This window comes from Scomber japonicus, chromosome 6 (assembly GCF_027409825.1).
Source record: "Scomber japonicus isolate fScoJap1 chromosome 6, fScoJap1.pri, whole genome shotgun sequence".
Classification (NCBI taxonomy): domain Eukaryota; kingdom Metazoa; phylum Chordata; class Actinopteri; order Scombriformes; family Scombridae; genus Scomber; species Scomber japonicus.
Genome location: NC_070583.1, coordinates 32,320,538 through 32,336,745, shown reverse-complemented (window position 1 = coordinate 32,336,745; position 16,208 = coordinate 32,320,538). Strand labels below are relative to the sequence as shown.

The window sequence follows — 16,208 nt, the reverse complement described above, 5'->3', positions numbered from 1 at the left end:
AGGAAGGAAGGAAGGAAGGAAGGATGGAAGGATGGAGGAAAGATGGAAGGAAGGAAGGTAGGGGGGAGGAAAGAAAGAGAGAAGGAGGGAGGGAGGAAGGGAAGAAAGAAGGAAGGATGGAAGGAAGGAAGGAAGGGAGGAGAGAAGGAGGGAGGGAGGAAGAACAGATGGAAGTAAGGAAGGAAGGAAGGATGGAGGAAGGGAAGAAGGAAGGGAGGAGAGAAGGAGGAAGGGAGGAAGGAAGGGAGGAGAGAAGGAGGGAGGGAGGAAGGACAGATGGAAGGAAGGAAAGACGGAGGAAATAAGGAACGAGGGAGGGAGAAAGGAAAAGAGGAAGGGAAGAAAGAAGGCAGGGAGGAAGGAAAGGAAGGAAGGAAGGAAGGAAGGAAGGAAGGAAGGAAGGAAGGATATTTTGGGATATTTACAGAAGTTACCAAATATAATTATTTGCCCAATAAAGGGTTAAGAGGATAAAACATGAGAACCTGACTTGGATCTGTCTGCTTCCAACAGTCAGCGGCTACTGGTGAGGTTTATGGAGTAACAGCACCATCTAGTGGTTGAATTGGGGAACTACAACAACAGCCGTCACACCATTTGAGTCCTGCAGAAACCTTTATCACCCTGTCCCCTTCCTGTTCCAATCTATCTAATGACAGGTGATATCTTCTCCTATGTGTCCTAAAACATACTTTCTGATGATAAATGATTCCTTGAAGACAACGACAACATGATGACTGATCGTAAATCCTCAATTTAGTTAAATCAGCTTGGCTATTTTAACGTTTCTCCCTTTACATAAATTATAATGAAATGTGATGTAAAGCCCCATTATTAACCCTCCTGTTGTCCTCAGGTCAAGGAAGGACAGGAGGAAGGAAGGAATGAGGAAGGAAGGAAGGAAGGAAGGAAGGAAAGGAATAAGGAGGGAGGAAGGGAGGGAGGAAGGAAGTAAGGAGAGAAGGAAGGAAGGAATGAGGACGGAAGGAAGGAAGGGAGGGAGGAAAGGAGTAAGGAGAGAGGAATGAAGGAAAGGAGTAAGGAAGGAAGGAAGTGAGGAAGGAAAGAAGGAAGGAAGCGAGGAAGGAAGGAAGGAAGGAAGGAAGGAAAGGAGTAAGGAGGGAGGGAGGAAAAGAGGAAGGAAGGAAGGAAAGGAATAAGGAGGGAGGGAGGAAAAGAGGAAGGAAGTAAGAAGAGAAGGAATGAAGAAAGAAAGGAAGGAAGGAAGGAAGGAAGGAAGGAAAGGAATAAGGAGAGAAGGAAGGAAGGAAGGAAGGAAGGAAGGAAAAGAGGAAGGAAGTATGGAAGGAGGAGGGAGCAAAGAAAGAGGGAAGGAGGAGAATAATGAAAGAAAAATAAAATTGAAGAAAGAGGGAACAGTCAAAAGAGATGGGGTCAATTTGACCCGGGAGGACGACAGGAGGGTTAAACCAAGTGTGTGAGAATGAGAAATGTACTGGACAAAAACCTTCAAGTATTATTTCACATCGGTCGGACCCGACCAGTTAATGACATAATGACATCATCCAAATATCAGTTTTACGTACACAGAAATCAAAGACTGGGGGAGGAGGGGGGTGTAACGAGGTGAAATATGTACTTTTAGCTCTCAGGACTGGTTTGCTCTCTCTCTGGTTTTTTGGTTTTGCCGTTATTCCCTTTTTAAACAAAAACATAAATACATGCAGAGAGACACTGAGACGACACACACACACACACACACACACACACACACACACGCCACCATTTGAATAAACAGCGGCCCCCGACACACACATCATCATCATCACAAAAAAAAAAAGCACAAAAACTGAAAAAACTGAGCTCACTTTCGCTTATAGGTCCTCTCCGCTACATTTCAATGATGTCACCACTTCCTGTCTGTCTCCGTCTCCCATTACAGAAGCAGTTGGGGGCTTCCTCTGCTCAGGCTTTGGGGCTGACATTACCCTTGAGTGCTCTCTAACAATTAGCTTCTTCCTTTCCCCGCATCATTTCCTGGATTTGACCATTAAAGAGGGCGGGGAGGGGGGGGGGGACTCTTGAGAAGAACAGAGTCAAAAAAAGTCTGCCTCTCTTTTTTTATTTTAGGCCAAAATTTTCCATTTCTGAAGAGTCTTTAACTCACTTTGCTAACGTAAAAAAAAGCTTTAACGTTAGCTTAAAGATGCGGGTCAGAAACTGGATTTGACCATTAAAGAGGGCAGGGCGGGGGGGGGGGGTGGGGGAAGAGAACAGAGACTTTTGAGAAGAACAGTCACAGAAAGTCTGCCTCTCTTTTCTCTTTTAGGTCAAAATTCCCCATTTCTGAAGAGTCTTTAACTCACGTTAGCTTTAAGCTAAACGTTAGCTTAGCTACGGAGACTCTTGAGAAGAACGGAGTTGTCAAAAGAGTCACAAAAAGCCTGCCTCTTTTTTTCTTTAAGGTCAAAATTCCCCATTTCTGAAGTCTTTAACTCCCTTCGCTAACGTAAAGAAAAGCTTTAACGTTAGCTTAACGTTAGCTTAAAGATGCGGCGGGTCAGAAATGACTTATAAATATAACTCTCTGACTTCACTGACCTAACCTTTAACCCTCAAAACATCAGCTGCTCTACTTCTGATCCTCATCCTGTATCTTCTCATTAGGTTTTAAAGTAGGGGGGGTGGGGGAGGGGGAGTGGGGGGGTTACGTATGTAGTGATGCTCAAAGGACTGAAATGATTATCGTTAAATAAGGCCACCTCTACGACAAATGACATAACATACAGTACATCTGAAAAAAAAAAGGACATTGGTTCAGCAAAGTGTTGTGTTTTTCTTTCTTAAAGTAAAAATGGAGTGCAATTTCTCTCAGAAGGCACAGTCTGGCATCGATTGGCACATTTCAGCTCGGTTCAGCTCGGTTCAGTTCAGCTCGGTTCAGCTCAGTTCAGCTGAGATTTGGCCTCTTGGGACCTGGTGTGGTGCCAGGTCAGTTCGGACTGGTACTAATAAAACCAGTTTGGAACAGTTTTTTATTTCTGTTGCTGCTGCCTGAGGCTCTCCAGCAGAATTCGTTTGTGAGCGGGGTCGAGCACTCCCGCCTCCTCCAGGTCCTCCTCAGTAATGTCACTGCGAAATGAAAAAGGACCGGATGAGACGAAGAAGAGAAAATATATACTTATTATTATTATTAGGGCTGGGCAATTAAACGAAAAATAATCGAAACCAACATTTAGAAACTCTAATCGACTTAATCTTGCTCATGTCAATTAATGGTGGTCACTGTTGCCATGACAGCAAAGGTTGCATATCTTTAAGGAATTTGAACACTTGTCTCCAGTGATCATTTTAACCCAGGGGTGTCAAACTCATTTTCGTTCAAGGGCCACATACAGCCAAATTTGATCTCATGTGGGCCGGACCAATAAAAAGATGGAAGGAAGGAAGGAAGGAAGGAAGGAAAGGGGATTAGGAAGGTAGGAAGGAAGGAAGGAAGGAAAAGGGATTAGGAAGGTAAGGAAGGAGGGAAGGAAAGACAAAAGGAAGGAAGGAAGGAAGGAAAGAAAAGGGATTAGGAAAGGAAGGAAGGAGGGAAGGATGGACAAAAGGAAGGAAAAGGGATTAGGAAAGGAAGGAAGGAAGGAAGGAAGGAAGGAAGGATAGAAAAGGGATTAGGAAGGAAAGGAAGAAAGGAAAAGAAGACAAAGAAGGAAGGAAGGAAGGAAGGAGGGAAGGAAAAACAAAAAGGAAGGAAAGAAGGAAGGAAAGAAGGAAAAGGGATTAGGAAAGGAAGGAAGGACGGAGGGAGGGAAACAAAGAAGGGAAGAAGTAAGAAAAGGAGGAAGAAAAGAAGGGCCGATGACAGCGGGCCGGTTCTGGCCCACGGGCCGCATTTTTGACATCCCTGTTTTAACCCAAACCATGATCTTTACATAGTTCTAATCAAGTAAACTAGACATTAACCACAGCGTCACACCTTAAAACATCATTACTTTCACTCCCTAATATTCACATTTCAGGAGGATTCATTTTTTGCCATTTTCACCTAAAAAAAAAAAAGAGTAACAGTACCTGAGGAACTCCAGGTCGTCCCAGCCGTTGTGTAGGAGACCCTGTTCATACCGCTCCAGTCCCAGTCTCTGGAGCCACTCCCCCACCGACGATTCCCCCACAGACAAGGACGAACTACTGCTACCCCAAAGAGCCTGCACGGGGAAACAAGAAGAACAGGGTTAACGAAAAAACATCTCATCACCGCTGACACTCTACTATTAGTAGTTAAAAATATGCAGATTATACTTTCATTAACCCTTTGTAGTTCACACTAAGAAAATGCTATTTAAATCATTTTTATGCTTTTCCTTCCTCTTTGAGGTCATAACAACATAAAACATGGATTTTTTCCCTCATTGACCCTAACTTTTACAGACCTCATTTGTTCAAAACATTTTAAAAAACCCGATAGAGACTCATTCTGTTGCACAAGATGAAAAAAATGAATCTCAACTTCAATAATGTACCTGTATCTATAGCAACCATAGAACAGCCTGTATCTATAGCAACCATAGAACAACCTGTATCCATAGCAGCCATAGAACAACCTGTATCTATAGCAGCCATAGAACAACCTGTATCTATAGCAACCATAGAACAACCTGTATCTATAGCAACCATAGAACAGCTTGTATCTATAGCAATGATAGAACAACTTGTATCTATAGCAGCCATAGAACAACTTGTATCTATAGCAAGCATAGAACAACCTGTATCTATAGCAAGCATAGAACAACCTGTATCTATAGCAATGATAGAACAACCTGTATCTATAGCAACCATAGAGCAGTCTGATGGTCTGTCTGTGCATTACATACCTCATACAAGTGGTAAAGATTGCCCCAAAAAGTTAAATGGATTCAATAGATTTAGTTTTTGACCAGATATCATGACACAAAGACCTATAGCAGACCTATAAAGGGTTAAGTGTAAATGTGATTCTGGATGCAGTGCCCACCTCCTCAGGAAGGTCCTCTGCGATACTCTCTGTGATGGGGTTTCTGGGTGGGAAGGTGCGGCAGGCGTCCAAACCTAAACCCATCACCTGGCCCCTGAGAGGAGGCGGAGCAGAGGGAGCACGTGGAGGCTGTCCTGGAAACTCGCTCTCACTCAGTGTCTTTGCCATCTGAAGCACGGAGCACGACTGATCATCCAACGCCCCTGCTCCTCCTCCTCCTCCTCCTCCTCCTCCTCCACCTCCACCACCTCCTCCTCCTCCACCTCCTCCTCCGCCTCCTCGCCTGAAACCCTCCCCAAGTGCCAACTGGGCACCGGGATTGGCTGGTGGGATCCTGACCTCAGCCAAATCCGGATAAAGGGGGCGAGATTTAGGAAAAGGCGCCTCTGCAACCATCTCCAGGGCTCCTTTAGGAAGAGGAGGAGGCGGGAAGTCAGGAGGGGGTCGATTCAGCGTGCTTCCAACCGTGGCTCCACCTTGCGCCCCCGTCACTAAAGCTCCTCCGTCGTCCTCCGAGGGGCCCTCCTCACTAATGGCTCGGACCGGGTGACCCGTCATGGGCCTGCGTGTGTGTGAGGGTGCTGAGACTGCACAGGGGGGCTTGGTTCGAGCCCCAGCTGAGGGAGGAGGGGCTTTAGCTGCCTGAGGATTGGCGGAGGTAGGAGACGGGAGAAGCTCAGAGGACAAGGCGGCTGCGGACTGGTTGGGAACGCCCTCCAGGATGTAGTAGGCAGGATTATTGTAGCTGTTCTTGCTGATGGATGGATCGCTGTCCGAATCCTGCTTGGGCCTAAAAAAATACACACGGACACAAAACGTTTTAATGTTTTAATGATTTAAAGGCTGTGTAAAGTGAATTCAGACATTTTCTTCTAAACACATTAAATAGGTCATAAATGTATTTCTAAAAAAGGTGTAAAAAGCATTTCAACCATTTAGATTTGAATTGTGGAGCTAGGCTTCACAAACTGTGTTTCAAGATTTCTGTGTTCAGGATTTAGTGATTAGCATAAACCCGCCCCTGCTGCTGTAGAGGTATAAATACATTCAGCACACACTACTACTACTACAGTCTACAGTTAGCCAGTTAGCTGAGTTAGCCGCCGAGCTAGTAGCCGAGTTAGCCGTCGAGCTAGTAGCCGAGCTAGCAGCTGAGTTAGCAGCAGAAAGCTCTCAGACGTAGCGTCCATGTTTCTGGTAGAGGTGGTGACTTTGATTGACAGGTGATACTTGATAGGGGGCGGGGTTTCAGTGAACTCGTCGGCCACGCCCACAGCGTTTGGGAGCAGAGAAAGAGGCTGATTTTTACACAACTTTGAAGCCTAATTTCATATATTTGGCGATTTTTTTAATCATTCAAATTTGGCAGGGTGGTTAACAACACACTTTTCTGTGGTATGTCAAACTCAGAACACATATTTATTCTTACTTTACACGGACTTTAACCTTTTTGTTCGGTGCTGTTGGTCCACATCGAACATGACTAAGAGATTTTTTAATTATACGTCAGTGGAGAGAGTAGACAGGAGTCCAGCGTTGAAAAGGTTTATTTACTTGATCAAGGAGACGTGAATGAATAATCAGTTGAAGTTTCTGTCCAAATATGTGCAGATCCAACACAAATCTACAACATACAGAATTTAATCTACTGGTCCACAGATAAAACATTGCTTAGACGCCTCTCAGGGTCTTTGTCCTCCATTCAACACGATATCAAACCTCTGACTACACTTACCACGACTCCGCAAACACATGTCTGACCTCGGCTGCCATAGCAACCGTATCAGAAAGCCTCCTGTTTTCCCCAAAAGGAGCAGACTCATTGCTCGCCACTATCTCAAGGGAAGGGTGCGGCCTTGTAATGACTGCAGAGTCTAGTTTGACTCAATGCATGATGGGAAATTCCCTAACAACACGCGTCTGCAACTTAACCTTCGTGTCGTCCTCCCGGGTCAAATTGACCCGTCTGTTTTGACTGTTCTTTCTTTCCTCCCTTCCTTTCTCCCTCCCTCCCTCCCTCCTTCCTTCCTTCCTTCCTTCTTTTGTCCGTCCTTCCTCCCTTCCTTCCTTCTTTCATTCTTTTGTCCGTCCTTCCTTCTTTCCTCCCCTCCTTTCCTTCCTTCTTCCTCCCTTCCATCTTTCCTCTTCCCTTCCTTCCTCCCTCCTTCCATCCTTCCTTCCTTCCTTCCTCCCTCCTTCCTTCTTTCCTCCCTCCCTCCTACCTTCCTTCCTAACTTCCTTCGTCCGTCCTTCCTTCCTTCCTTCGTCCGTCCTTCCTTCCTTCCTTCCCAACTTCCTTCATCCGTACTTCCTTCCTTCCTTCCTCCTTTCCATCCTTCCTTCCTCCTTTCCATCCTTTCTTCCTTCCTTCCTCCTTTCCTCCCTCCCTCCTTTCCAACCTTCTTTCCTCCCTCCTTTCCTTCCTTGACTCGAGGACAACAGGAGGGTTAAAGAGCATGTGTGGGGTTTTTTTAGGTGTGTGTGTGTGTCAGTTACATGTGTGTGTGTGTGTGTTTGTACCTTGCAGCAGTTTCCTCCTTGCCGCTCCTCTCTCCCTCCTCACTGACCTTCCCCAGCTCCCCAAGCTGTTTACGAACCACGGATGGCCTGTATGGGCGACACAGGAAGAAGAAGAAGATGAAGCACATGATAGAAAATATAGAATACTAAGAAAGTGTCGCTGCTTTAAGGATGCATTTGATATTTTAAATGAGAAAAATTGGGTTTCAGTCATCACACACATATTAAACTCCCCAAGACAAATATAGCCTCTAAGTTCATTCATAGTAGATTTCAGCCAATCATACCAGCCCTGTCCTTACCTCCTCTCCTCATCTTCCCTTTCATTTTATCTAACCTCTTTCCACACACCTCACACCTGTTTCTAAACTCTTCCTTTCATTCTCCTCTTTCCTTACTCGCAATTATTTGTCAGCTGCCGGTAGTTGAGAATCAGATTACAACAATATTGACTTCTATTCAATATATTTAAATCAGTTTTTTTTATTGCTGACAGTTATTCCTCCTCATACTGCGATACGTGTTGCTAGTTATTAAATGAGCAGAATCCAGCTCCTACTTTTCATAGTGATATCCACTACTGAAATACAAACCTTTTAGTTGGATGATTATTACACTGAGTTGATGTGGATTAGAATAAATTGCATAAAAAACTAAATCTAACTATGAGAATTTAAGAGATTATCTGTGCAATATATAATATTTGGCCCATATGTTCACATTCAAACACTACGCCTATATTAGATAATAATATAGTCACATTTTCAGATTTTATCAATTTACTCAAAGCCACAACTCAAAAGCCTTTGCATTTTTTCAGAATGTATAAATTATATCAAGTGCAACATTAAAAGAAGATCTCACTGACTTCACATATTCATGTCCTGTTCTGGTCACCAGGGTGGATTTCCCTTTAGGTCCGCCTGTTTCATCTTTGTCCACACTGATCCACTCTGAAATATAACAATGAAAAAAAAAACAATTAAACAGGTAAAAACTTTTCTAAACTGCTTTTTTGACGTCTTCTCTTCCCTCTAGTTTAAAAATGATGAGATTTATATTTTCTGTTCCAGTCTCCTACTTAAGTTTCATGCTCAGATATATATAAGTCATATATACAGTACCGTAGAGTCTCTCCCTCGTTCCCATCCTTTCAGAAGGGACTCTGACCCTCATCGACCCCCTGATGTTTCCTGTTTCTTCGCCGCGGTGGGACAGGTAGGTGTGGAACTGTTGAGCAGTGCTGCCGATCATTGACTTCAGAGCTAAGACACACTCTCCTACGGGTGAGAAAAAAACATACACACACATACTGTAAAAAAAAAAAAACGTAACGTCCTATTAACTAGTGAAATACAGAGAGAGGTTGGACCTGGATATGATCATAGGTATGTTATGGCACTTTTCCACTACACAGTTCCTTCCAGCACTACTCGGCTCGACTTGGTTCGGTTCCACGAACGACCTTTTCCATTACAAAAAGGTATCTACTCAACGTGGGCGGGGTCGTCATAGCAACGGCTCCGCGACACAAACACATAAACAATGGAGGACATGGAGGCAGTGGTGTACTTGCTGCTGTATGAGGCTTTCTGTCACACACAAAGCAAGAACACTGAGCCGTATGGCTGTAGCGATGTTACCGGTATTTAAAAATGGCGGGTTTGATTCTTGTGTGGGACGGCTCATGACTCTTCCAGCGACAACTCTTCTGACCAATCAGCGGCCGGCAGTCTGTTGACGTCACATTTAGTATCGGCTCGGCTCGCTTGGAACCTCAGCAGAGCAGGTACTTGAAAAAGTACCAGGTACCAGGTACTATCCCTAGTGGACACGCAAAAAAACAGAGTCGAGTCGAGCTGGAACTGTGTAGTGGAAAAGCGCCAAAAGAAACGAGATTGATTTGTCAACCTGCAAAACATTGCATAAGCCAAAGAAGTCCTAAATAAATCAAACCATTCAACTACAAATAAGCAAATCCATACACACGCCACAAATATAACTTTATACCGTAGGACTCGTATCCATCCAGCGATTTCACAGTTAGCAGCAGATGTTGGTCCTGCAGGTATTCGATCTCAGAGAGGAGAGGTTTGAGCGTCGTCAGCTGCTTGTTGGACCAGCCGACACGTAGGAAGTTCACGTTGTCGCTGCTCTGACTGTCGTTCTCGTAGCTCTTCTTAAACTCTACAGATGGGAAGAGAGAGAGAGAGAGAGAGAGAGAGAGAGAGAGAGAGAGAGAGAGAGAGAGAGAGAGAGAGAGAGAGAGAGAGAGACAGAGACAGAGACAGAGACAGAGAGAGAGAGAGAGAGACGGAGGACGGAGTGGACAGGAGAGACAACAAAGGAGAAGAAGTGGGATTGAGAGAGAGAGGAGAGGAAGGGGAAGATGTTTCTGTGACATTTCATCCAGAAGTACACAGTGGACAGAAGGTAAAGGGTGCAACACGGGTCAAAAATGGATGCTAGCTTAAAGGTATACTGACGGCCTGAGGTGGGGGGGGGGGGGGGGGGGGGGGGGGGGGCGAGATACAAGAAGAAGAAGCAGATACATTTCTATTACATCCACTCGTACTGTAACTCCAGGTGGACTAATATTGGCTTGTGAGTGAGATGTACGGATGTGTGTTTGCATATAATAATAATAATAATAATAATAATAATAATAAAATAAAAAAAAATGTTTTAAATAATAATAATAATAATAATAAAATAATAATAAGAATAATAAGAATAAATAATAATAAAAATAATAATAATAATAATAAATAATAATAATAATAAAATAAGAAGAAGAAGAATAAATAATAATAAAATAAGAATAATAATAAATAATAATAATAATAATAAAATAAAAAATAAAATAATAATAATTTAAAAAATTAAATTAAAATAATAATTAAAAAAAATAATAATAATATACAACCATAATAATAATAATAATAATAATAATAATAAATATAATTATCTTTCATTTGCACTGTATGTCCTTTTCATGACTTTAATACAAATCATTATTTAATGCTGCAAACTGCTCTATTTTAGTCTACTTTTTTTTTTTTTTTCTCTTGTTATATTTTTCTGTACTTTGTTTTTATTTGTATTATTATTATTGGTTTTCTTGTTTTTAATTGTATGTTTGTATTTTTATTTTAATTGTATGTTTTATATTCTTTGTTTCCAATTCTTACTGTTAAATGTTTTGTTTTTATGTAAAGCACATTGAGTTGGGTATGAAATGCTCTGATCACCTCACCTTCCAGACAAGTGGAGTAAAATTCGATGAAGAACTTGGTTCTGCTCGCCGTCTTCACAATGGCCTCGATGCTCTCAAACTCGATGTAGGCCTGCTCGGAGGACTTCGGCAGCCCTGGACAGGAAACGGGCGGTTAGGAGGGAATGAAAGGGGGGGGGGGGAGAGCGAGAGAGAGAGCGAGAGAGAGAGCGAGAGAGAGAGATAGAGAGATAGAGAGATAGAGAGAGAGAGAGAGAGAGAGAGAGAGAGAGAGAGATGTGAGTAGGTGGCGCAGAATGAAGGAGAGTGCCAAAGACACATATCATAAAGACTAAATATGAAACATTTAGTCCTTTTTTTGCTTAAACCAGCTAAAATGAAACAAAACATGAATAAACTTTAAGAAAAAGTAAGGACTTGTTGCTCTGTTTCTTCCTTTTGAAGTGTTAATAGTCAATTTCTATGAGTCACTAACTAAACTAAACTAAACAAGTACATTCAAGTAGTTTATACACGTACTAAGAAGTAAAAAGAAACCAAAAGAAGGGAAAGAAGAAAAAGATGATGAATGAATAAAAAGAGCAAAAGAAAATTGAACATCAGGTTTCTCCACTTTTACCTTTTTTGGAAACAAACTGGGAGGTCACGCCAACCTCAAACGTAGCAAACACGGGGGAATGGTCACTCGTCACTATATCATCTGTACAGCCTGAACACACACACAAAGAACATACAGTACATTTAAGTCTCCTCATTTGTTCATCATATTAAATGTTTTGTAAAGTACAGCACTGTGTAAAAGTCTTATAGGCCACCAGCATCATATAAACAGGAAGTACCGGAAATATGTACACAACATTTAACATTAATTATTAAATATTATAATTAATTAATTAAGGCTCCATTTAGGAAGGAATGAAGGAAGGAAGGAAAGATGGAAGGATGGAAGCAAAGGAGGAAGGAAGGATGGAAGGGAGGAAGAAAGAAGGAAAGGAGGAAGGAAGGCACCTTCCTGTCGTCCTCCCCGGTCATGTCTGTTCCTTCCTTCCTTCCTTCTTTCTTTCCTCTGTCCTTCCTTCCTCCTTTCCTTTCTTTTTATTTCCTCCCTTTCTTCCTCCCTCCCTGCTACTGTCCGTCTTTCCTTCCTTCCTTCCCTCTTTCTTCATCTCTTCCATTCTTCCTTCCAGTCTTCCTTCCTTCCTTCCTTCCTCCCCTCTTTTTTCCTCCCTTCCATCCTTCCTTCTTTCCTCTGTCCTTCCTTCGTCCTTTCCTTTCATGTCCTCCCTGCTACTGTCCTTACTTCCTTCCTTCCCTCCCTCTTTCTTCCTTCCTTCCAGTCTTCCTTCCTTCCTTCCTCCCTCCCTCCTTTCCTTCCTTCCTTCCTTCCTTCCTCCTTTCCTTCTTTCTTCCTCCCTTCCGCCCTTCCTTCCTCCTTTCCTTCCATCCTTCCATCTTTCCTTCATTCCTTCCTCCCTTTACTCTGATTTAAACTAAATGTGCGTTACATGGCTTCTATAACTAACGGTCTCACCATAGGAGTTGCAGACGATGTGTGTTTCTGGGTACGACTTCCACAGGATGCGGTCGCACCAGGAGGGAACGTTAGTCCTCATCTGGGGAAAAAAAAAAAAGAGAAAGCGAAGAGAGACCCCCCGAGGGAATATTATCAGCACGTCTCACAAAACTAGACGGAAATGAAACATTAGTGAGAAATGTCCTGTTTGTAAACTTACTCCTGTCGCTTTCTGCTTCTGCCAGACATACGTGTCCCGTGAGCCGCGCTCGTAACGGTAGGTGGGGGGGAAAGAGATCTCCTCCTCCGCTGCAAGGAAGACGACACACACGATCACAGGTTAGGACTTGTAAGGTAGTAGAAGTTTAAAATTATATGAGATCAATAAACGTTAATTACAACATTAATCTAAAAATGGAAACATGATTCATAAAGTCAGTGAGACCTGCTGAGACTTGATACTTCTACTTCCTCTTTGATATTTTGTGTTGTGTAACATGATATAAAAATCAGAGTTTCAAAATAAAATACAAATGTGCCTTAGCATTGGAAAAGGAAAGCTGGACTTGTCTTGTTAGCTGAATATATGTTAACCATATTCCCAATATTATGCCCACAACTGTCTCCTTAAATAGGAAGTTTGACATTTTACATATGACATCAATAAATGTTAATTACAACATTAATCTACAGTAAAGATGGAAGCATGATTCATAAAGTCAGTGAGACTTGCTGAGACTTGACTCTTCTACTTCCTCTTTGATATTTTGTGTTGTGTAACATGATATAAAAATCATAGTAAGATAAACAGGATTTTATTTTCTGTAAGAAGAGATCACTGATTTAATGCGTTAACATGATTATAATATTAGCAGATTGCTGCACTCTCTTAAGTGTTTGCCTTTTGTGATGACATATGCACAGTGCAAACATTTCAAAATAAAATGCAAATGTGCCTTAGCATTGGAAAAGGAAAGCTGGACTTGTCTTCTTAGCTGAATATATGTTTACCATATGTCCCAGTATTATGCCCACAGGAAGTTTGACATTTTACTACAATGCAACTTAATTTGAGGTTAAATGCAAGTAAATTTATTTACAGTAAATGTTTGACAGTTGCTCACAAGGCTGAGTCAACATTTATGTTTTTCAGAAAAGCCAAAAAAAGGGGAGATATGACGCCCAAGGGAGGAGGAGGAGGAGGAGGGGGGTGGGGGTGAGAGGGGACTAGCAGCCACATCCTGTACAAAATGAGTTAATGGGAAACATACATGAACTTTTGAGAAATGAGACAAAGCCTTCCTTTTTTACTGTTTTTTAAACCACAATAAATTTGATGGTGATAATATAATATTGTTTAAAAGCTATATAAAGCATGTTTTAATAAATACTGGTTTAAATAAGCTTGATGAACTATAAAGAAAAGTAACAGTTTGAGTAGCACATCTGCAGCGCTGAGCAGCTGAGTCACCACGTTGGTTGTTTATGTCGACAGTGAAAGTCTGTTTAAACATCAGTGACCCGTTAATGTCGAGATATTTTTAACTGTATTTTCCAGGAAGTCAAAAACGAACTCAACTTTCACAGGAATATGTGTCTGTCTGCACAATGTGAGGATCAAGGTTATTATAGTTTTGACATTTTCTTTAGTTTTTATTTTTCTTTAGTTTTTCAGTTTCCTTTTATATTTCAGTTTAGTTTTAGTGAGTTTAACAAGTGATTTAGTACTTTTAGTTTAGTTTTATTTTGAAGGAATTGACTAGTTTTAGTTTGGTTTCATTTTGAAGGAATTGACTAGTTTTTAGTTTGGTTTTATTTTGAAGGAATTGACTAGTTTTCAGTTTAGTTTTATTTTGAAGGAATTAACTAGTTTTAGTTCAGTTTTTATTTTGAAGGAATTGACTAGTTTCAGTTTAGTTTTATTTTGAAGGAATTGACTAGTTTAAGTTTAGTTTTATTTTGAAGGAATTGACTAGTTTTAAGTTTAGTTTTATTTTGAAGGAATTGACTAGTTTTAGTTCAGTTTTTATTTTGAAGGAATTGACTAGTTTTAGTTTAGTTTTATTTTGAAGGAATTGACTAGTTTTAGTTTAGTTTTATTTTGAAGGAATTGACTAGTTTTAGGTTTAGTTTTATTTTGAAGGAATTGACTAGTTTTAGTTTAGTTTTATTTTGAAGGAATTGACTAGTTTTAGGTTTAGTTTTATTTTGAAGGAATTGACTAGTTTTAGTTTAGTTTTATTTTGAAGGAATTGACTAGTTTTAGTTCAGTTTTTATTTTGAAGGAATTGACTAGTTTCAGTTTAGTTTTTATTCAGTTTTAGTTTTTCAGGTATTAAGAGAAAGCCTTGACTTGTAGAAGCTGAATGTGTGACACCAAATATGGTTTATCATCAAGTCCTTTTTAATTTCATTCTCTAACCACGAAGATGAACTTTCAAAGGCTTAGTTTTAGTTAACTATAATAACCCTGGTGAGGACAGAAGTCAGGTTAAAAAAAAAACAACTCAGGTATACAAACCAAATCGTAGAAAAACTTTATTCTTCTCCCTCTCGAGGTTGAGCTGGTCCACCTTCAACAGCGGATCAAACTCCTTCCTGTTAATGTAGTTTAATATCTCCTGCAAACACGACGACAAAACACAATGTCATCCAGATGCATGCATTTTTAATCATTCGGTGTGTGTGTGTGTGTGTGTGTGTGTGTGTTTGTGTGTGTGAGTGTGTGTTCACCTGTATATCCATATCCAGTCTGTAGTTGAGATCTCCCAACCAGAAGAGATGTGTGAAGCGCAGCGAGATGTCAAAGGAGCTCAGCTGTTTGTCTCCTAATGACAGCAGCCGCAGGATATCGAGATAATTCTGGTTCCTCCTGCAGGAGGGGGGTGGGGGGGGGGTGGGGGGTCAAAGGTCATGTATCATATACATATAATTTTTGGATGTTTTTTAAGCCCAGAAAAAAAATCAAAAAAAGGAGAAAATATGAGTGGAAGGGTTAGAAAGTGCAAGATGTTGGGACAATTAACTCATCTTAAGTCATTCAATGTGTGTGTGTGTGTGTGTGTGTGTGGGGGGGGGGGGGGACGGTTACCTAGCAATCTTCTCATTCCCCGACGTCAGGTGACAGTTCACAAAGCCGAAAGACGTTCCGTTGAACATGAAGGAAACACCCACTGCCCCTTTGTTACCTAGGCAACCATCAATGTCAAATAATCAGACACAATACTAGACAAATAATTTGTCATGGACATAAAATCATTCTGATCTCGTCTTTAAACTTAGAAACATCTTTTATCTGCATTTAAAAAAAAAAAAGTTTTAAAAAGTTTATTTTCTTCAAAGTCGAGATGAATTTAAAAGTTTATAGAAGGAGGCTCAAACAGACTGATTGATCTCATGTGGGCTGAACCATTAAAAAGATGGAAGGAAGACAGGGAGGAAAGATGAAAAGAAAGAAGGAAGGAAGGATGGAAGGAAGGATGGACAGGCAGAATGAGGGAAGGAAAAAAGGACAGAAGGTATGAAAGAAAGAGGGAAAGAAGGAAGAAAGGGAGGAAGGAAGGATGGACGGACAAAATGAGGGAAGGAAAGAAGGACAGAAAGTAAGAAAGAAGAAAGGAAGGAAGGAAAGAAAGAGCGAAGGAAGGAAGGAAGGATGAACGAGGGATGGAAAGAGGGAAGAAAGGGAGGAAGGAAGGAAGGACAGAATGAGGGAAGGAAAGAAGAGTTTCAGTAATTAAACCTCCAACATCTCTGTGTTTCCCTCGTTAATATTTTCATTCAGACTTTAACAGGAAATAAAAACATTTATGAGCTTCCTGTCGTTACCCAGCGTGTTGGCGATTCCCGTCTTCACACTGGACATTCCCACATGGCTGATCCGGTTCTCGTGTTCCGGTTTCACCAGAACGGCGATCTTTATGTTCCACAGCGTCTGCACCGCGATCTAAACAACAGATGACAGA

At 41.4% G+C, this 16,208-nt stretch overlaps 1 protein-coding gene across 1 annotated transcript in view; it reads right to left on the bottom strand.

The window, feature by feature from the left end:
- Positions 1-2,996: 2,996 nt before the first annotated feature.
- Positions 2,997-16,208, bottom strand: part of inppl1a (inositol polyphosphate phosphatase-like 1a) — a 40,473-nt gene continuing 27,261 nt past the window's right edge. Inside the window, 16 exon segments of the mRNA XM_053321588.1 lie at positions 2,997-3,093; positions 4,036-4,169; positions 4,976-5,184; positions 5,251-5,765; positions 7,496-7,582; positions 8,364-8,448; positions 8,620-8,775; positions 9,506-9,682; positions 10,752-10,865; positions 11,350-11,439; positions 12,262-12,343; positions 12,464-12,552; positions 14,765-14,864; positions 14,977-15,115; positions 15,335-15,431; positions 16,072-16,189. Coding sequence (XP_053177563.1) covers positions 2,997-3,093; positions 4,036-4,169; positions 4,976-5,184; positions 5,251-5,765; positions 7,496-7,582; positions 8,364-8,448; positions 8,620-8,775; positions 9,506-9,682; positions 10,752-10,865; positions 11,350-11,439; positions 12,262-12,343; positions 12,464-12,552; positions 14,765-14,864; positions 14,977-15,115; positions 15,335-15,431; positions 16,072-16,189 — 2,289 coding nt within the window.